At 44.5% G+C, this 22,498-nt stretch overlaps 1 protein-coding gene across 3 annotated transcripts in view; it reads left to right on the forward strand.

Annotated features, from left to right (window-relative positions):
• Nucleotides 1–22,498, forward strand: part of ARHGAP22 (Rho GTPase activating protein 22) — a 106,681-nt gene that overhangs the window by 81,586 nt on the left and 2,597 nt on the right. For 2 of the 3 annotated variants that reach the window (XM_063405702.1, XM_063405703.1), the window contains 5 exons: nucleotides 7,598–7,805; nucleotides 11,199–11,331; nucleotides 16,236–16,309; nucleotides 17,266–17,387; nucleotides 19,607–20,507. In XM_063405702.1, the coding sequence (XP_063261772.1) occupies nucleotides 7,598–7,805; nucleotides 11,199–11,331; nucleotides 16,236–16,309; nucleotides 17,266–17,387; nucleotides 19,607–20,507 (1,438 nt within the window). Of the gene's footprint in view, nucleotides 1–1,847; nucleotides 2,138–7,597; nucleotides 7,806–11,198; nucleotides 11,332–16,235; nucleotides 16,310–17,265; nucleotides 17,388–19,606; nucleotides 20,508–22,498 lie in introns of those variants that run through there. The other variant, XM_063405704.1, reaches the window with a different exon arrangement.

A 22,498-nucleotide genomic window follows, 5' to 3' on the forward strand; every position in this document is an offset into this window, starting at 1 on the left:
CAGCTTCACCATCTCATAGGTTCTGCTGATCATGCTCTGAGTCATTCTGTGTCCCTGGGCACAGAGAGGCTGTGAATTTCACAGGTTAATTATACTCTGGGTATAGCAATACCCATGTTAAACAGCACGACTTTCTATTTCATTGGATACCTCCTCATTCCTGTGTTTTGAGAGATGGAAAACAGAAATGGAGAAGTGAATGGAAGAATAAAAGTCTGCATTTGCTATCTCCTGTGCTCCCATCCCAAACTCTGAGCCCGAGGCTCCAGATGTTATTAGCAGATGTGACACAATTCGAGGTATTGTTCCAGTAGTGCCAGAAATTCTGGTGGTGTCACAGCCATTTAAAAGTAAATCTGTCCTGCTCACCAGTTGGCATTGCGGGCAAGCTCTCCCTAACCTGCAGCCTGCTGTGTTCACCACAAGGGAAGAGAGGATAATAAAAGGGTGAAGAATACTCAGGACCTAATTTGTACCTTTGGTTTAAGGATTTCCATAACTTTCTGTATAATCTTTAGTGTGCTTTAAATACTGTCCAGTGTATTGACTGGGCTTCTGGTGTCTAGCTGTGCACTACCATGCTACTGAGGGTATACCCTAAATAGATAAGGAATACCTTACTCTCTTGCCAGTCATAGAATATTTTAGTTTGGAAGAGACCATCCAAGTCCCAGTTTCTGGCCCTGCTCACAACAGCTCTAAGAATCGCACCATGTTCAAGAACTGAAGCTTTTGATCCCAGTACTGCCTTTGCTTATGGTGAGAAGCGTTCTTTCCTTGGGAGCTTTTGGTCAAAACACAGAATATAGAGAGGTTTGTTGTGGGACAGCACTTTCTCACTGACTACAATCTCACAGCTTGTCTGCTGTGTCAGTATCTTCTTAGACCTGTGTTCAAACTGGGCCACAGGGTAGCTAAGCAAGGGGTGGGCTACTAAATTCAGGTGAACGTGCTCTATATAGTGACCATAGACATTTTAACAGTTGAAGCAGATGAGCAGCTCCAGACAGGGGGTTTTTGTTGGTTTGTTTGGTTGGTTTTGGTTTTTTTCCTGCAGAGGGAGAAAACTTAGCTAATAGTGATAAAATTAGCCAGAAGCCTGGTGCAAGGGTTTTGCGTGGTAACTGCTGTAAATCTGCAGTCACATGAGTGCATTTTGTGAATGGGATGCAGGCCTGACCTCTGTAGAACTGCACAGGGCACTGCATAGTAAGCGTTTTTGTTAATGGCATGCTTCTTACCCTGAGAGCAGGAGCCCAGGGGTGCTGCAAGTGCCTGGGTATTGGTTCACATGTAAGGGGTTGTAGTGCCTTCCTCTACCAGCTATTCAGCTGAGCTATTAATTCAAGCAACTTCTCTGTGAAGAGCTAAAGCAGAGGCAATAAGCACCAAAAAACCTGCACAGGTTGAGGAGTGCAGCTTTTCCTAAGCTTTGTTAGACTTTTCAACATGTCCCAGAACTGTGGAGGTACTCAGAGCACGCTAAGGCTACTGTGGGGGAATGTTCCCCTCCAAAACTAGGTTTCTGCTTCTGGTGCTTTGAAAGCAGATGGGAGGCCAGACCGGGGCACCAGGTTGCCTGCAGCACAGTCATATTGCCTGTATCAGGAAGGATCCAAAGTGTGGCATGCAGACAGCAACAGTTGCTCAGCTTTTCCAGCTATCTAGAATAGATCTGACAAGCAATTAGAGCATGAATATATTACAGAGCCGATGGGGGATGCCTTTGTTAAAACTTGTGACCCATACTTAGCTGCTGTTTACATTGGCGGCTGCTCCGAGGGTGGGCAAGACCCTACCTGCCTGTCTTTCTGCTCTCTCCTTCCCCGTGCGGAGCGAGCCGGGCAGCTCTGCAGCTCATTGGATATTTCAAATGCTTTCTGCACAAGTCATAATTAATGCCGAGTCGCGGAGCTAAAACCAGATGTGCTGCCGAGATTATCTCCCAGGGCAGATCGGCTGCTCTGTGCTCTGTAGCGCTGGGTGAATGGAAGGCTGCCAGTGCTGGGACTCAGAATGTGTCTGATGCCTGAAGTCAGGACTTTCTTTCTCTGCCGCTCCTGCTGTCTGACACTGCCTGGTTTCTGCTTGAAGCTCAGCGCCTGTCATGTAGCTGAGTGCTGCACAAGAACGAGAGGTATGAGATGATTTTCCAGAGTTTAGATTTGTTATGGTTTTCTTTTGCTAGAGGAAAAGCAGATATTTAAGTGTAGCCCTAGACGGAGGCTAAGAATCTAAAATAGGAGTTGACTTTACAAAGGGAGAAAGAGTGGGAAGGACACAATCTATGGCCAAAAATACTACTGGATACCAAGCTAGCATGTGGAGATTGTTCTGGGGAGAGGTGTTTCTCTTTGCATATACACAGAATATTTAAATGGATGTGTGTGGATGAGAGCAATCAGCTTCTAGTATATGGACACTGCTCTTTCTGGGAACAGGGTCAGAAGACATCAAGTTGTGCCACAGACCCATTGTGTGATTCTGAGCAAGTAATTTTGTCAATTTTTCTTGATTCCTGGTTGTCTTTTGCTTCCTCCCCCCCCCCTCCCCATTCTTGCATTCTTTTGTTGGCTGGATTGTTTCGTTGTTCAGGACTATCTTTTTAAAGCTACATATGGCTCCTACCATAAACTCCTTTTTCTGTTGCTGCTGCAGTAATTCACGTAGTGTGTGCTTGGGTGGGCTAGGGGAGGGGAAACAAATTAAAGATTTGTGTGTTTTTTGTGCTGTGGAAGCATATGCATTTCTGAATGTCTGCCCATGATTTTTTCTCAGTGCTTTCATGTGTGAGTGGGACAGGTAAATGGGAACTTAGGCATGAGAGTGGGAAGGTAAAAGCAGGCGCTTACCTGTGCAGGTGAGCACGTAGACAATCTCTGTATCCATAAGCTGCCTGTGTGTGAGGCACCACATGCGTGCATGGGTGTATGTGCTGTGGTATGGCAGCATCCAGGTGTAAGCCTGATTATCTTCCCACACATCTTTCAACTTGTGTGGAATAAGCTGCACATACAGCTGACGTAGCTGTGCCTGGACTTTGCACACTTTAAGCAGATGCAGAGTCCTTAGTCCTCTGTATGAAGACAATCTACGCAAAAACTGACTTTATCTCTGTCTTTAGTTTATTTTGGTTGAAATCAGAGCCTCTGATGAGGAAAAATGTAGCAGAGAGCATATATTTTCCTGCCCACTGCATGTCTGGACAGCATAGCTGAATGTATAGGCTTTGTATGCCTGGAGCTGGTTGGTGAGCTGTTCAGGCCAGGACAGAGAGCCTGTCTGTGTCTTAGTCAGTACATCATTCCTGGCTTGCTTTTTCCACAAAGAGTCACCTAAATCTCTATAAGAACAGAGGCGGCTTGTTGGAGTAGAGGAAGGAAATTCTGTAGCTCTGCTAGCTCATTTTTTTAGTATCTCTTGAATCTTTCTGAGATTAAGGATGTGGTTCCAGGCATGCTGGAGTTTTTTTTTTCTGCTTTGAAACCAAACAAAAGGACCTAGCTATAGATAAGGGTATGACAAGGAAAGTTAACCCTTAGGTTGCTGGGAAACTTTTGGCTTTATTTCCAGCTTAACTCTGTCTGGAGTGTGACTGGATGGCACTGGCTCCCCTTCTTTAGAATGAGGAAAAAGACTTTAATGTCTTCCAGCGGGATCATCAAATGGAGTGAAGCACTGCCAAGTTCAGTCTGAGCTGCAGGGCCCAGTGATTAAAAACAGGCCTGTGCCTTGAGGAGCTGGCGGATGAGGCTGTGTGTGACTGGCTCCACATTGCTTCTCCTTGCAAGGCAGGGCAGTCCCTGTCCAAACCGGAGATGCTGTCGTATACTGGGAGCTTCAGGGACCTTTTACCACATCACTTTTATAAGCGCTGAGACGTGACAGAAATGAGACAAATGACACAGAGCCACAGGACACCAGTTCCTCAGTTTGCCCTGTGTGGCGCTGGGAGACTGAGCTAGGCACATCTGCTAAGTCTATTGCCAGTGAGACGGAGAGGGTCCAAGTGATAATTCTCCTGAACTTCATCAAGGTCTCCCAGCAGATGCCCAGCTGAAAGATTTCTGCAAGCCTGGAACTGTCAGCATCTCAAATTTCCCTTTGACAGTCCCTTTGCAGCCCCACTCCATACATAGCTCTTAGCTTGCTCTTTCTATGAATCTTAAAACTATTTTTCTTTTCTAAGCCATGGACAAGTTCTGCAGCCACTGCACAGATGAACAATTTCTCCAAGGCCAACTTTCCAGTCCCACTAACTGCAACTCTGTTCTTTTTCTCTCTTAACACCAACCATAATTCTCTTATTGCCAAAAGGCTTGGCCTGGATGCAGTCTGTCTTCTGAGCAGCATCTGTGGTGGCCCTTGTCTATGGCTCAGCAATAAAAAGTAGTATAGAGAGAAAGAAAAAGCATGGAGCTGCGGTGTAACTGAAAAATGTAACAAAGGGAAGGATGCAGTTAGCAACAGGCTTAGCTTGGGTGAAATATTTTATCTGAGCAATGTTTGTTGATCCCTACTAATGCTTCCCTGGAAAATTAGGGTTCGAGTTCAAGGGAGAGAGAAAAGCATAGATCTGCAACTGGAGTTGGGTCAGAGTGGGGCTGCCAAACCAGAGTGGGAGGCAGCTCAGAGAGCTGGGCTACTAGAAGTCTTTCACCCTGGCAATGGCTTGAGTCCTCTTCTATCAACAAATGACTTATGCAGACTGATCTCGCTAGCACAGCCCTTCAGCAGGCACTGTCACACAAGAAGAAACCCACGCTTGTGCCTGCTCCTTTCACTCATCCTGTGATAGGCAGATCATCTTCTTCCTCAGTCATGTTTGCTTTCATGCCTGGTGTTTCTTGACACTTATTTGAAATGGTCTGGAGGGAGGTAAAGGATATTGCAGTATATGAATATTTCAGTGCCTTTATTTCCTCCAAAGATTATTGTTTTCATCAAGGAGAAAAATGTTACTGACCTCAGTGTGTGAGGAGGATGAAAGATGGGATCCCCCAGCATGTGGCTGTGCAGGAGACACCCACAGTAATGGTGATACTGTGTTTGTGAAAGGTCCATCTGCTGCTCCACTGAGTCTCAAAGGAGATCACCCTTCTATCTCTGTTACCTTAGCATCACATTCCTTAATCTCTGTGTGAGTGGGCTCTATTTGACTGTAGTCCACTTGTCTCCAGAAGTCACTCACAGGTAGATTGCACCTAGAGAAAGCTGCTGATTTTGTGATTCAAGTTGGCAGTGAAGGCAAGGGCTGATGTTACCTGAAATGTATTCATGATGTTGCTGAGCACAGACCAGGCAAGGCTGGGGAAAAGTAGATTCTCTTCAGTGGAAATTGTGCATATGGTTGCTGTGTGTGTGCTTGCTTATGAGTGGGTCTGACACTGACTTTGTCCTTGATCTAAGTGTAGAACATCGGAACATGAGCTTATAGAAGAACATTGTATATGTGCTTTATGCCTGGGGAATGCAGAGCCTCATTCCCAGAGTTTTCCCTAGATAGACCCGTTAGGAAACAGATTCAGCAAGCAGGGATTTGAGAAGAGGGCTGCTCTTGCCCTGACACGTGCCACATCCTGACCTCCCTGAATTTACATGTCTTGCATCTAGAAAAGTGGACAACATGTATCATTTTAAGGAAATAGCTATGCCCGGTCGTGACAGCAGGGACTACATGATGGGATTATAAAGCAATTGGTGCAAAAGCAGAAAGAGATTCCCTATCCTAGAAACTGACTTCAGAGACACTCAACTCAGTGAAAATTCAAAGAGATTAGAAATAAGAACTAGTAAAACCTTTACTCTGCAATAAACCAAATATATACAGTGATAAAGATAAGTCACTCCCATGCTGCAGGGCATGCTCTCCTGCCAGGATGAGGGAATTTCCTTTGAGACTTTCATGGCCCTCCGGCTTTGATACTGTAATGCAGTTGTGTAGGCTGTGGTGTAAAGAAAGTTTCTGTCTTCTGATGTGTAACAAACAGGCAGGGAAAGGAAATTGGACTTCAGGATTCTTCTTGTAGCTCCCATTCAGTGAGTTGAAACTGATAATGAGAGGTTTGTTTCACTGAGGATTCTGCAGGGTTGGACTGAACATAGAAAGCAGGTATGGTTTGACATGGTGTCTCCTATGAAGAACAGTGATAAGTGGTTAGGGAATGTCCTACCAGGAGTTATCAGCCTCTCATGAATGTGGCACTAAAAAAAGAATAAAGGAAGACATAGTCTTTAGTGGGGGAAGGTAAGTAGAGCCTTCAGAAATTCCCTGGCCTGGTATGAGCCCATATGTGCAAGTATTAAACAATGCTTCTAGCTATTGGGTGTGAAACAGTGTGACCCCAATATTGCATGCTGCCTTTTTTTCTGTTTTTTTAGACCTGTAGATTTAACTGAGAGCTGAATGAATGATCTAAAGATCCTTGATATCTGTAGAAAACTTCTTGTAGCTTTAAAAAATACGTGAATAGAATTTCCTTCCTGCTCTGGTGTAATCTGAAATTCTGGGAGTAGATTCTGAAATTCTGGGAGTAGAATCTGGGATTCCCTCACTGAATTTTTATTGCCGAAACATGATTAACTTGGATATCATCCTTCCTAACTCCAACAAACATTGTAAGGTGCTAGAATGAGAGTTTCAGAACTTAACTCAATGGTAGTCCTTTTAGATGGAGCAGTCTCCTAGGGGTAGGGATTAAACTAAGACCTCTGGCTCTTACAGCCTGAGCCCCTTCTGCATTGCTAAAAGATCTGATGCCAGTGGTGGCATTCAGCAGCTGGTATTGATCAGGAACTCCATACTCCACCAAGAAAGTGGGGGACAGTGCTTTGTACTTAATGATACATGTCTACAGTAGATCTGACTAAAGAATTAACCTAGGCCAGTCTGGCGTTACATAATATGGTACTTCTGATATTCTTAAGATGCAAGAAGTACAGCACACTCTTTTTAGTAGGAAAGGCAATGGATTTTGCATGCATTCTACTGTTTTTATTTATTTTTAGTTTTCATTCAGCAAGTTTAATTAAAGAAAAAGAAATAGTAAGTGTCTCCAGGATGGTGGAAGATTCTCACAATATCCAGTTTTAATGTTGACAGCTGTACTCTGCTGTGTTAGCAGTCCCCTCCTAGTGGGATTGCTGCCTGTTGGGCTGGCCAGCTGCAAACTAGTGGAGGAGAGCTATGTGACAGCCTAAGCAGTGGATGCAGAAAGGAAATGTGTCCCATAAAGTCAGTGTAGCCTTTGTTTTGGTCTTCTTGGGGTGGAAGATGCATTGACAGTATAGTTACTTAATCTAAATCCAGTACAGTCATGGATAACCATAAACATAACCTTAGGCCCATCCTCCTTGTGTATGAGATATAAATCAGCTTAGGACAGAGGACAGTTTGAAGCAGTGTTAAGCAGAAAAATATATTCATCATGTAATTTTTGTTTTTTAAAATAGCTTTATTCTTCAGAGTCTGTTAGAACTGGACCTTCACAAAGGCTGCCCCCTCCATGTGAAAGCTTCCCTCCTTGTGTGCCCCAAGCAACAGCTCAGGAAGAGTTTAAGCTGACACCCAGATGTCTCTCTTGCTCTCTGCTGTCAGGGATCTTTGGACAGCGCTTGGAGGACACCGTACAGTACGAGAGGAAGTATGGCCAGCGCTTGGCCCCACTGCTGGTGGAACAGTGTGTGGATTTTATTCGGGAGCGAGGTCTTACAGAGGAGGGGCTCTTTCGGATGCCTGGACAAGCCAACCTTGTCAAAGATCTGCAGGATTCTTTTGACTGTGGAGAGAAACCCCTTTTTGACAGGTGAGTGGGCATCGCCAAATTCAGGCTGGTGTATGTGTGACATATAAAATCTGCCAGGAATGTCCATGCACTGGCAATCCTAGCTCACATGTTCTTTCCACACCATCATTCTGTCTGTTGAAAGCACTGATGGAGCTTTCTCCCTCATGGTGGTGGTGTGGAGGCCTTTATTCAGCTCAGAGGTGGAGCAGAGCTCATTGGTCTGTGTGGAGCTCCTTCAGTGTTTCAACTTAAACACATGTAGAACAAAAAGTATTGCCAGGTTTGGGTGCAGCAAACTGAGCAGTTGGTGGGATCCATCACAGGAATGGGTATGACACAGGTGAACTAGGTGATGTCCTGCTTTCAGATGTTGCATTCTCCCAGCAGATCTGCCTGGAGCAATATCTTGACTCTTCCTTTGTCACCAGGTTTCAGAATGGTCACCACCATCTGACATGTTTTACCTGGCCGTTATGCCAGCAGCTGTTTTGTAGATGCTCAGATTAATATTGATTCCCATGGGAAGAGTGTCAGCCCAGTCTCTGAGCGCTCCATCCAAGGGCAGCAAGGGAAGGGGCTGCTCTCAGCTGTGCTGTCTCTATGTTGGCCCTCAGGCAGTCAGGTGATCAGAAATGTGGATGCTGTCAAGGCCCTTCCAGCCGAATGCTGTCCTTACCCTGTAACTAACATTTCATCCACTCTGTCATATGTACATCCTGCCTGGAGTGAGGGTCAGCATAGTGCAAAGCTTTACAGCCCTTTGTGAAATAAGGCTTGACCCTAACCAAGACCTTTAACTCAGGGGATGTTTGGATCCAAGGGTATTGTGTAGATCTGGTCTGATCTCTTGCCACAGGTCCATAAATGAGGTCGGATCCGGGATCTTGTCTTGGAGGCCTGGCACCATTTCTCGCTGGAACACACTAGCGCCGTTTTTCCAGGTGATGCCGGTGGCATCTGGTGGATTGCCAGCACATTAACCTGGGGGGATAGCTTCCCCTGGACCTGCAGCCAGTCTCAGCATTGCCAGTACCTTCCCTGCCTACCACTGCAGGAAGAGCTAGCACTGTCTCCTGCGTGGGCAGAAACAGTGTTTGGTCTCATCTTGGGAAGTATATCTTCAGAGTTTATTTGGAACATTCTTGCAATTCTTCCCTTTCCTCAGCTTCCCAGACCACCCATCCTCCTCTCTTTGATTCCTAACCACAAACACTATTTGCTCCCTAAATGGAAGTGTCAAACATTTAGAATTATTTTCATGCAAAAATAAGTTTGAAATCATCAAATTGTCTCAGTTAATCTTCTCTTAAACAAAACTGTTGTATTTTTAACTGGATGTCTGGATGTTCTAGTTCAGATTTAGAATTATCTTTGTTCACTGCTTACACTCTGAAACAGTAGTATCTATGGAAGGAATTAATTAGGAGTGGAAGTTTCAGTTTCATGTTTTACTTTAGCCTTATCTAACTTCATTGTTATGTAGATAAACCAAGAGGCGCTAAGGACCTCTAGGAAGGAATGCCTGCCTTTTGGGTAGCCAGTGTGTAATGCAGTAATGAAAGGTTCAGTGCAGAATCAAAGGAAGCAAGCCTGGAGTACCTGAGCAGTGGAAAGTTGAGGGTGTCCCAGTTATTCTCTTTTGCTCTTTCCACCATGTCCCCATGTATACCTACAGTCTGTGTTACGTATTTGTAGTCACAGACAGTGGTAAGGGAGAGGGAATTCCACTCTGGCTAAATGAAATGCTTCTCCTCCTAGCAACCATAATTTTCTCTGTGTGTAACTGTAACTTATCTCTGTATGGCCTGGGATAGCTTGGCAGCAGAAGTGTGAAATCCTTATGCTTCTTTCCAAATCAGGTGCAGTGAAAGGAATATCCTTTCCTATTTCCCAGCTGCAGTCAGTGCTTTTAGATGTCTTTTGTAACTACAGTGATATCCCAGGTGCTTATAGCCTGCCTGCCCCATGGTGGATCAAACCTTTGTGATGACTGGCAATTAAAATATTTATTTTCAAAAGGCTTTCTTTTCCAGTGTTCTTATGAAAGGCCGGGTGTTGATGCTTTGGAAGCACTTATAGCAGTCTGTTCCTGTTGCATTTTCATGGGGCATGAAAGTCTGGCTGTATTTCATATGGCATCGTGGATGAAACTGTTACTGCAGCCAGTGGCCCTGAAGCTCTGTTCTGGGCTCTGCTTCTCAGTTATAATCAGATCCACCATCCATGCCTGAAACTCCACACTAAAGGAAGAAAAATAAGAGTACTGATCTCATTTGTAAAACACTGTAATCAACTGAAGAAAACCACTGTGTCAAACTGTGATATTCTCAAATATGATGGAGCTATTTAATAGGAATGGCATTAGCAGGATTAGGAGTAAGTTGTATCTGCTGACAGTTTCCTGTTGTGGTTTTCCAGTTTTCTTTCAGCCGTGTGTTCCAAAAAAGAAACATACTAAGTAGAAGAGATTCAGCTTTTGGAGAGAAGAGAGGATTTGAAGCTCTCTTGCCCAGTGTTCACTGATACATTTTTCTCAGAATTATTTCAAGACTGTCAGGACAATGGTGGGTAGGAAGGAGCTGGTGACAGAATCTGTTTAGACTACCAACAGTCTAAAACTTTGAGGCGGTCATCTCCAATGATTAAAAAATTGTACCACAGGAAAATTGGAATGAAGGATTGGAATTGGATTGAGTTTATCACCATACACCAGAGGCTGGGTAGCTGGAAAGGCTTCATCTTCATCATAGGATCTGACACCTCAACCCGAACTTTAGAGCAAAGGAGAAAGAAGAGGAAAAAAAGTTATTTGATTGGGAGAGAAAATAAAAGCTGATATCCTATCATAACAGATGGACTAGGAATTTCCAGATACCACAAGCCAGGCAGCCATACCAAAGGGCAACAGAGGACCTGGAGGAAATACAGCTTCTTCCATTTTTTCTGAATGATTGACCAGAGCATGGGAGAGCCCAGCTGTATGTGTGTGCTGGCTGGGGAGAGTATCAGGAAGGATCAGTGAGAGGCTCAGAGGTTTATGTTTCATGGAACAGGGATGCAGAGCTCTGTTGTCAGTGCTGTATGATCACTGCACTTGCCTGGACTCTTCCTCACATTCCTGGTCCACACTGGCAGAGGAACAACAGTGCCACCCTACCTCACGCAGTATCATGTGTATATCCCTTTTACTGCCTGTGTTACCTGAGGTGCATTTCTGTCTTCACAGAATGGAGATTTCCCTTGTTCCCGGGCAGGCCTTCCTGCCCAAGACCAGTGACTGGCAGAAAAGCTTCCTCCCATGTGCCAACTTTGTCTCTGGCCCTAAGAGGGACCTTGGTGCACCCCCAACGAAAGGCATCAAGTTTGAGGTGCTGTGGGTTTCTAAACTTCCTTCCCTCTTCTCTATTGCAGCAACACAGATGTTCACACTGTGGCGTCCCTCCTGAAGCTTTACCTTCGAGAGCTGCCAGAGCCTGTCATCCCCTTTGCCAAATACGAAGACTTTCTTTCTTGTGGACAGCTACTCTCAAAAGATGAGGGAGAGGTCAGTGTTCCTTCTAATCTGCCTAGTCAGAGGATATTCCCAAGACTCAATGTAGTACAGGTTTTTTTCTCATCTCTTCATTTGATTTAAATCAAGTCTTACATTAAGTCCCTGGGAACCTTGCCCTGAAATTTCCAGAAGCTGTAAATTGGGTCCTGTTATCACAGACTGCTGCTAAAAAAGTCAGTCTTGTAGCCTGGTGCTTCTTTCTTCTGAGCAAAGCTCTTCTGTAGCATAATTGGCAAGAGATGCAAGGCAGGAGAAAATCTGGGTTCCTTTCCCAGCTTTGCTGTTCACTCACTAATAAGCTGTATGGAGTCACTCCCTTTGTGTTTTCCATTTCATATATCAGAACAGTATATTGTACTTCCCAAAGATTTTGGTGGATGAGACATTGATCAGTGCAATGGTCTTTGTATTTCTTAGAGGAAAGGCACTATGAGAAGGCAGGCTATGATATTATCCTAGAATGGGGGGACATAATGCTATGAATACTTTGCCAGAACCTTCTTACAATGTTCTTCTCTTTGGTTTCCAGCAAGGGAAAGGGCCGACAAAAACTATGAAGTCTGTGGCAGTCATGGAACAGGATAAATTACAATATGTTTGATTGATGTCTTTCATCCGTATTGTGGTGCTCCCTAAGTCCTTTGCAGATTGCAAAGGCACGTTAGGTCTGGTCTGATGTGGGTGCCAGCTTCTAGAACAGAAATTAAAAGAAGCTGCAAGGGCTGTTACTTGTGTCTTTTCTTTGCTAAAGAAGCAAAAGCCTGAGGGCTTCTAAGTTGTGGTCCACAGTTCTGTCCCTTTTCTGTGTGTGGTCTTGTCTTTGTCTCTGGCGGGATTTGTAAAAACTTTTCCTCACTGTGAGTCTGGGGTTCACTTTCAGTTCAAGTGGCAGAAGGCTCTGTGGAGATGGCCCTTTATGATGCCCACAGGAAGAAGCTTGTTTGCATGCATCAAATGTATCATATGTGGTATTATAAGTTTTTTATGGTTAAAAGGCAAGGAACACGCAAATAATGTAACCTCCAGTCAACTGTGAGAAGGCAAATTGCCACACTTGGATTCTTGCATTCTGGACACAGCCCCATCATGGGGCCAGTGCCACCAGTGTTATTATTTTAGTAGGTAGAGGTGTGTGTCTGCTGCCTCCAAAACTCACTCATTTTCTGCCTTATCCTTAGTGAACTCAGGCACCTCTGCAGGGTGCCATGCTACAGACCCCACAGTGGCTATGACACAAGAAACAGCATTTCTAAGGCGGTGGAGCTGGTTTGATTTTGATCATAAGATGTGCAGACTGGGAAGTTTTGGATCCATTAAGCACTATTGCACAAGAGTAGAGACACTGCCAAATTGGGCAAACATAATTGTACATCACTGCTCATCTTATTAACTACGTCGTTTGCCTGATTTTGTCTGCACAGGCTGCAGCAGTTTGGGAAGCAACATCTGTGTGAGCAAGGTCAGACTTAAATGTCTTGTAGAGCAGAATTCTCTTCAGATTAGAAAGGCAATGAGGATAACTAGGTAGCCAAAATGAACACTTAAAAAATATAGCACTGCTCATAGCACAGAGTTGTTTTGTTTAGGTGCTGTTGTAAACATGAGCAATTTTGGTTTAGACAGGGAAACCTGGAACCTCAACGTGGGCTGTTTACCTTTTCAGAAAGGGAGTGCACACACCAGGGTGGAGAGGCTGTACGTGCACGGTAGCACGTGGAGCAGAATGCAGCACAAGGTCATACCTAGCCTGTGGGGCCTGACTCGCCTCCCACATGGAAAATCCCCCTCAGAAACGTAGTTTCATTGAAACCATGACTTTTAACACGTAGTGGTAAGCAGGGAATTTAAAAATCAAATGTTTTATTTTGTAAAAGTATTTTGAAACAAAATGTAATAGTACTGGTTTAATTTGGAGATCTGTTTTCTTTTAATTTTTCACTTGAAAGTTTTGAATGAGACTTTTGGACTCTTAATATAATTTTCATGTTGTATGGCCACCCTCACCTCACACCCCAAAACCCCAGAATTGCTTACAGCAAAATAGCCTTTCAGATAAAATTACTGGCACCTCATGCTGCCACACTGTGACTATGGATAGGAATTATTGTGGTGATTATTAACCTGGCCTAGCTCCAGTACAGCCCTAAGTTTTTATTCAAATTGCTTTTCATCTTCATTCTGCACTCAGGCAATCTCTGGTGTTCAACTGCACACAGGGTCATTAACAGAGACCTAGGGTGGTGCTGAGGTCTCCAGGTATTTCAGTAGGACTGCAGCATTAAAAAAGATTTGATTCTGATCCCAGCTGATTGGGAGGAGGGTTTGAAAATTTACAGCAAGAGAGATCTTCAAAAGCCTAAAAACTCATTTGAGTCAGAGCTGCCTTGACATGGTGGTATTTTCACCTTCACTGCTACCTGTACTCTAGACATGCACACAGCAGTTCAGCGGATTGAACACAAGGTTTCAAGTGTTTTTTAAAGAGGCAGCTGAATTTTTTATGAACATTTACAGTGTTGCTAGTTTTCCAGCCAAACTAGAAGCTCTGAATTGGTGCTGATCTGTTACACACATTGCAAAAATCCTTGGGTTTGGGGTCGTTCATTGGAAAGGTGGTAAGAGTTATTTTTGCAAAATCCCATGGTAAATAACAGTCCAGTGCTTCTGTTGCTCACTGGGCTGCAGCCTTTGGCAATGATCAATGCTGTTTGTTGCCACACAGGTTTCAAGCTGGTGTTCCCCTCTGTGCTGTCACTGTGGTGTTCCTAGGCTAAGCCTTTGCCTTCTGTTGGCCAGGCCTTGGTAAGGACAAATCTAGCAGAGCTGATAAATGCTGCAGTAGGGGAGAAAGCTTTTTTTTTTTTTTACCTGTCAGGTGTTTGTACTTTGATGAATATAAAGATACTGTCTGTGTGAGGCCATGCCTGAGATTCCTTGTGACAAAGCATGGATTAGAAATTTTTAGAACCCTTTTTTCTTTCAGGTAGCATCTTTTACACTTAGGTCATGTTTCCTGCTGTTCACACCTGCCTAAGTTTCTGTTCCAAAGTTTTCTCATACATCCAGTGGAGCCAATGGCATTTCAATTCAGAGAACTTGAAATATAGTGCCAAATACCATTCTGATTTCCCTCTTTGAAATAAATTGGGCTACAGAGCAAAATTCAAGGTGGAATTAGGTCTGTTAGCTCACCCAGTTCAAACTTGTCTCTTGAAAGCTGGTTGACCTGAACAGCTGACCTTAACCTTCACATCAGTAGGAGCTGTCCCTGATGGAAACATTTTTAGAAGTTTAAAAGAGGATTGAGATTTTCAGAAGAGACTGGTCTTTTAATGATATCTCCATCGCTGTCACCATTAAACCAGCATAGTGTTTAAGTTAAGGAATTACAAAGAGATTACTGCTTCTAAGAATTTAAGTTTCAGGTTTTTATTGGAGAACCTTTTTTTATGCTGGGATGTACAGAATAAAAAAGTACCTTTATATTTAAATAAGGAGGAAGATAGGAATAGGCACTGCTCTATAGATCTTTCTGACTTGTTGGGATCAGAGAAACCACGAATACATTGCAAGAGTTTGGCCAACAGAATTCCCTTCCTAACAGTCCTTAAAAATTCAAGGAGAGTTTGAAATGAATGTTCAGCTGCACTTTTTTGGAAACATTTGCTTCTGGAATTTCTCCATCATTAGGTAGCAGCCATCACTCTTCCTTAAATGTGCTTTGGTATCTGTTTTTCCACGAAAGGTTTAGTTGTCTCCAAAAATAAGCAAATCTCCAGGGCAACAGCAGCTTGACAGGAACAAGCAAATGATGCTTGGGATTGTGGTAGGACAATAGCCTCCTGAGTCAGAGGTTTTCATTTGATGATTTAAGTAGCTTCAGGGGTTTAAGTCATTCCTTCAGCTGATATGTCATCTTACAATTTATTGTAAAGACAGAAATTTTGTGAGGAAGTATGTCCCAGGTCAGAGTGACTGCAAATGGAAGTACATCATTAAAAAGGGTGCAGCTGAATTGGACTCATTTAGCTTTTTTAAGAAAAAACCTTTTCTCTGCTCAACTGAGCATTACCACAATGTATTCATACTGCACTTGATGCCTTGTGAGGCTTCCTGGAACAGAGGCTAGACAGAGTTAAAGGAATAAAGTAGGTATTTTTTTAAAAGACCTTCAAAGGATACACCTTGGGCAGTACGAGTGCCTGGCCGAGGCTACACCCAAGATGCTTGATGGATCACACATTTTCACACTTTGATAAGTTTTGGTCCTTTTACATATTGGGGTTAATGACATTAACTGCCCAATTATAGCTTCAGGTTATGAAGTCCCACCCTCCCAGATTGCTCTCTTCAATTCCCTGTTTTTTATACATTTTGGTCATGAAGCTGTAACAGTGTCCTTGGTTCTCCAGCTGGAAAAGGCTTGTTTTGTCTAAATAAACTGTGAGGAGAACTTGCTAACACTTTACATGAAGTTCAGAGTTATATACCAATGCAGTACAGAATCTGGAAAATATGAAAGCTAAAATTTAAGGCATCACATTCAGTGCCTCCAAGTTTCAAATAGGCAAAGGCACATCTGCTGGTACACTGATACCAATGCCAGTGGGCAGGCTTTAAAGGCTGGCAGGCCTCACTAAATTAATGCTTCTATATTAGCCAATAAACTTTACAGGAGGATTTCACTGAGAACTGAATTGAGTTCTGGACATTGGGTTTTTGGTAAGGCACAGCACCCTGGATGACACCTCCTCGAAAGCAAAGCCTCTTTGTGCTATTGTCTGTTGTTCAGCATTTGGCTGTTGAAAGGGGACTTTGTAGTCCTAAAGGAAAGTCACGTCTGCTTCCCAGCATTTACATTAATAGCTCTGCTGCTTCTTTTTCCTGTCCCTCAGGGTACCCAGGAACTGGTTAAACAGGTGAAGAATTTGCCTCAAGCCAACTACAACCTCCTCAAATACATATGCAAGTAAGTGAAATTAATTAACACTTGGAAAAGTCTCTAAGTTTTGTGAGGCTGTCTTATATGCAAATAATATGCTCTGAAAGTATGAATATTCAAAAACCACTTAAGTGTAAGTTACAACTCCTTTCAAAAACGTGGAGGTGAATGCAGCCTGCCTGAAGGAAGCGCTTGGTGTATCCAAGAGGATCAGCTAAGCAAATTGCTGCCACCTGCAGCCTTGGCTGCAGGCATGAATGATATATTGTATTGTTTATTTAAGAAGCACCTATAGACCACTAAAGAGAGACACTTATTCCAGATACTGCACACTTGGAAGATTTATTGCACAAGCTGAGTAGCAGATGCAGTCAGAATAGCCAGTCTGGCATTTGCTCTTGCTTGGTAGTCGGGTTAGTAGTGGCTTCCTTTTGGATTACCAGGGACCCCACAGCCTTGTCTCCTTTAATCTCTGCTGATTTTCCCAGTTTTTGTACTGCCTCTTTATCTGGGGATTAGAAGGAGATGATGTTTAAAGGTCACTTCCAACTCCAACCACTCTATGATTCTGTGATCTGTATTTTGTTAGACTCAAGCCAAGCCACAAAGCTCTTTCCACGGACTGCTAGTTCTCAGACAAGGAGATGACTTATTACTTCCATTATATCTGTAAGTGAAAATTCACCAAAGTCAATCTATTTAATTTGAGAATTCCTATAAAGATGCAAAAATCTGTCCTTCCAGACCCAGTAGATGGCTGGGTCCCTGCTACGTAGGTAGTTCTGGCAGAAAACATCCTGTCTTCTCTGGTTCATACACTAGGAGGGATCTAGGGTCATACTGAAAATCTTAGCTACAGGAGTTCCTCAAATCATTTCAGGTGTCAGGGTGGTATGAAAACAGGATAAAACTGAATGTTTGTAGTCTGAAAAGTGACTTATGAATTTCCTTGTCCTTTGATTTTTCTGGGGCTGCTTTTCAAGGTTCCTTGATGAAGTTCAGGCTCACTCCAGCATTAACAAGATGAGTGTCCAGAACCTGGCTACAGTATTTGGACCAAACATACTGCGGCCCAAAATGGAGGATCCGGTGACCATGATGGAAGGTGGGTGCTGTTCTGGTGGGATGGCACAGCAGCTGTGATTTGGAGCTGTAAATGAAAGCCATACATTCCTTGGTAGCTGTATCATTGCCTGCACAGTTAGAACAAGTCAAGCCATGCCTTTCATCTCAGCCTGTGAGGGGTATTCCAGTTGGCATCTGATCCCACTCACCACTGGACTGGGAGTGTCTCTCCTCTCCACCATGTGGAGATGCCTCCTCACCCCTCACACTTTTTGGACTGACTGCTGAAATGAAAGCTCCGCTGTTTTTTCAGAACTGTTCTCAAGTATCAAACTGCAATCATTCAGTATTGGTGCATTTCAGTGGTTATACAGCTCCCTGTAGAGAACATCTGGGCCATGAGGAGAGGACTGCACTTCTGGCTGTGCCATAGTGATTGTTACTAGAAGTGTCTTAGAAGTGTTGTCTTCTAAGAAGACTGTAATAGATCAAGACTTCACAGAATAATTTAAAAAAATAGAGTTGGAAATCAGTTAATTTAAATTTAAAAGATAAAAAAATATGAAACTTTAAAATTATTTGCTTCCACATGAATCAAGCAGGCTGACATAAAGGCTAGGATACAGCTTCTCTCCCAGACTGTATTGAAACACAACTACTGCGGAGAAAGTTTTAGCAAGGCTTTTGCATAAAGTTTTGTAGGATTTTGGCAAGCCTGCAAAAGGAATTGATGAATTAATTAGGCATAGATGGAGATGCTGTGCCCAGGATGCCTGAACTTGGCTCTGATTCTGCTCCTTAGCTGCAGGCAACAGCTGACATGGTGTTTTGTGATCCAAATCCTTAGCAGAAGGCCAGTATTGTCATGCCTCAGCAGCAGCTGTGCCTTCAGCTCTTCGCAGGAGATGTGCAGGTGTGTCCCCCACGATGGCAACTCTCTGTGAGGCAACAGGACAACTTCAGAGCACGCCCTGACTGCTGTGGTAGTTTAGGGACTCGAAGCCTACCACAGAGGTGTGGGCCATATTATTAAGGATAAATTTGATACCTTCCCCTGGAGGAGCGGAAGGTACAAAAATCGGGAGGAGAATGGAGTGCGGGAGCATCTTGTTACTCCGTGTTGGAGGTGGGGACAGCTGGAATCAGCCCGTGTGCGATGCTGGGACTTCCCCTAGTGGCCACCGGGCCGGCGCTGGTACGGCTCTCAGCCTGGCCAGCAGCGTGCTCTCTGCCCAGCTGGCACAGGGGACAAGTCTGGGGTCACATCACCTCAGGAATTCCATTCTGCAGCTCAGCCGATGGCAGAGGTGCCTGTACTGTGTGTAGGTGCCGGGGTCTCTCCTAATCATCATATATAAAACACTACAGTGATCTGACCTGGAATTCTGTATTGCCACAGATCTGAACTGTAGAAAATTGGGATATCTAGACTGGATTTTTAGACTTAATCATACTCATAACAGGATTGGCAATGTTTTAGTTTAGTTGAGAGTTTTATTTAGTTGAGGCTGGTAAGATAAAAGTAACAGAGAAGTGGAAAGACTCTTTTTTTTACCTTCAGGGTAATTTAAATCTCCTAAATAAACCAATAATGAGTTCTTAACAAAGCACTCTAATCATGTCCCTCTTCAAATTTAAGCCATGCATTTCAAATAGAAATACTCGAAATTTGACAGCTAAAATGCCCTTATCTTCAAGACATTTAGTTCTCATCCTGCATTCACAGACGTAAAATAGAAGTGGTAGGTAAGCTCAGTACATCTTGCTATTAGGTCAAAAACTCATCAATAAAATCAGGTTCTTTCTTTGAACCCCGAGTATGTTTGCCTAATTCTCTGTTTCAGGTAATACTTAAAAATAGAATTGCTTATTCATCCTTCTAAAGGTTTTCCTCTTTTTTAGGAAGTGCTTTGTATTAGATTTGGTAAGTGGTGTTCTCTATTAGTTCATAATGGTCTGCTCCAGTCCTGGAAAACAGTGGCAGCGCATTTCTGTGGATTTAAATAATTGTGAGCACTTTCTGTGCTTGCTGTGCACCCTTCTGCAAGTGCATGTATAATGCAGATGTGGTACTTCCTGCAAGTTTCTCTAGACACTGAGTGCACCAGAAGGCCTGAGCTGAAATTTGTGGTTTTTCAATAAGCAGTAGCTCTGGGTCTGTTCAGACCAAGAAACTGGGTGCAGCCCCCAGCAGGCTGGGGTGAGTGGCAGAGGTATTCCACGTTTCCTCAGCTGCCTGCCTTTGTTGTCCATCCACAGGCACGTCGCTGGTTCAGCACCTGATGACGGTGCTGATAAGTGAGCAGGGGCGGATCTTTGCTGTTCCTCAGACGGATGTGCCGGGGAGCCAGCTGGAAATCCGGCCCCTGCGCCAGCGCAGCACGGTCGAGTGGATCTCCGAGGAGGACGGGGAGGACAGCAGGTCACGGAGCAGCGCTGCCAGCCCTGCCGAGCTGCCTGCTGGCAATGCTGTGGCTCTAGAGGCCACTGCGGGACCTGCGGTGAAAATCACTCCTCCAGAGCACAGTGGCAAATCCAGTCAGCCTGCAACAAGCCCCAGTAAAAGAGTGCAGACACTGCCTCCATGGAAATACTCCTTCCGCCAGCAGGGAGCACGGTCTGTGAGCCCAAAGCTGGGCAGCTCATCCTTAGACATTCCCAACCTGTCCTCCAGCGGGAACTGGCTGATGAACGGCCTGTACTCCCTCCGAGGCCATCGCCGGACGGCCTCTGGGGAGAGAGTGAAGGACTCGTGCTCCTCCCAGAGACTCTCCACTTACGACAATGTCCCTTCATCCAGCCTGTCCCTCAGCACACACAGCATGGCCAGCACCACCTGGTCTACGTCGTCCTGTGAGATCTCCGTGATGGACTCTGTGAGCAGCTGCCCAGCCTGCCGGGCCAGTGACTCCTCTGCTTTAAGCTCCCTAAAAACCGAGTGGGCCACTCAGGGCTCGCTGTCCCAGAGCGAGGTCAAGACAGCCGATCTGGACGACAGCATGGACAGGTTTGAAGCCTGCAGCAGCAGCAGTGAGCAGAGTGACCCGGCTGCAGCTTCCCGAGACTCTGCCCAGTGCTCCAGGGCCTTACAGAGCTTGGTGGTGGAGCTAAAGACAGAACTGAGCAAACAGAGGACTGAGTATGAGACTAGTATCAAAAGGTAATGTCATCTGCAGGGGCACAAGGAAGTCATCTGTCAACATTCTCCCTGTCTGAACATGGGTGTGGGCTACCAAGGGTAGCAAGTTCTCAGCCCTGAAGTTTGGGGTTGGGTGGCAGCAGATTTGGTTCTACTTTTTCCTTGCTACTCTCTGAATCCAGGTTTTCTTTCTCTGATTTAAGAGAGCATCAAAAAGAAGACAAAGGGAAATAACACAGGGAAATCCAGTACTTCATATTCTTTGTTTTCATTGTAAATGAGAACTGCACAGGTAATGCCAAAGTCTGCTCTTACTGTCCTCAGAGAAATAGCAAAGCACACATCTTGTAGGCAGGAACTGGGACCCAGGATGGTCAGGTGTCAACAAGGATGATCTGTGCAGGTGCTGGTACTTATACCAGATCAGTATGAAACTGAGGGATTCTTGTTCTTTTCCCAACAGCAGCATTCTTGAGGAAACTGCTCTTGGCTATTTTTGGGGTTGGTGGTATTGGGACTGCATCTCAGCTGTAATGTTTTCAGCAGCCCTTTTGTGTTGAACTTCTAAAAACTTCACCTTTTGTTTCTCATATAGAGAGTGGTCCTTAGCTGATGGGGTAGCCTAGGTTGGGGGAGCAGCATGAACTGTGTCATTTGCCAGGTGGTGTTTCCTTGAACAACTGCTGGTGTGTACTTTTCATCTGAGCTCAGAAAAATTTCTTTCAGTTTTCAAGAGAGCTGTATGTAGGGCTGGGGCTGTAGGAAGTAGAAAGCATTAATAACAAGGGAGTCATTAATTTATGTGAGTATATTAGGTTTTATGAGTGTATGTGATAACAGAAAGACTTTTAGGAAAGCATTCAGGGAAACAGGCACATGAAATATTGATGCTTAAAGGAGTTAGATATATTTTAATACACAGCCATGTGCAAAATTGCACACCATATTATAATACGTGCTGCTCTGCAGCACCAGTACTTTGCACTGAAGAAGGGCTGTAGTCCCACCTCTTACAAAGAGTTGAGTTCTTGGGACTTGGGGTTTTTTTGTCTTAAGGTGTTACTGTTATATTCCTTCAATTATTAAAACTCAGATTGGAAACTGAGGTATGAAAATGCTGCCAGTCTCCCAGACATGGTACCAAAAGCACAGAAGACTGTTGGATTGCATAGCACACCTTTAGGCTGCGGTTTTTGGCACTTTTTCTTGTTACGGTAGTTTCTCAAAAACGTATCTGAACTGTGATCTCTTCCCATGGGCCAGTTGTTAAGGTTGGAATTACTCTTGTTATCTTCCTGCTTTATTTTATGATTTCCTGTGGTGGTGGCTTGCCAGCCTCTGCTGCATTTCTGCCTCTTGCACTGCCCTGCCTTGGTGTGTGGCGCTGCGAGGATCAGGCTGTGCAGCAGTTTCAGTTCCCACCTAACATCCCCGGGTGGGAGAAAAGTTGTGTTCCACACCATGTTGTGTTCCAGCTGCAGGAGCTTGTGAAACACCAGCAGTTGGGATGCTGGGAAGGGTCTGTGAGCGAGGGTGGAAGTTCATGGCTTACAGGGTTTGTTTTTGTAGTTGCCCTATTGATGCAGAATGGGAGGGAGGTGAGGATATGTGCCTTACATTTAATTGTGCAGAGCTGTCCTGGCAAGCCTTGTTGCAGGGATACAGGTTCATAAACAGAAATAGCAAGCTGCAGAACCTGCAAACGTGTAGCTGCACATTCTTGCCTGCTGCCTGGGGGAAGAAATGGTTTCCCACCTCTTATCAGTAAAACTATTCCAATGGGGCCTTAAGCTGCTGCCATCAGGGGCGTCCAGGAAGACCTGTTCTTCATTCCAGCTGTTGAGCTGCTTCAGCTCCAACACTGCCTTTCACCTGCAGCTGGACAGGACAGAGAGCACCGTGGCTCAAGGGGAGGACTCTAGAGTGGCCAGGTCTCACAGGGCAAAGTAGCTGAGAGGAAAACACCTAATGAACTAAGGAGCTTCATAAAACCAGGCAAGATGCAATCATTG

This window comes from Prinia subflava, chromosome 9, assembly GCF_021018805.1.
Source record: "Prinia subflava isolate CZ2003 ecotype Zambia chromosome 9, Cam_Psub_1.2, whole genome shotgun sequence".
NCBI classification, from domain to species: Eukaryota; Metazoa; Chordata; class Aves; order Passeriformes; family Cisticolidae; genus Prinia; species Prinia subflava.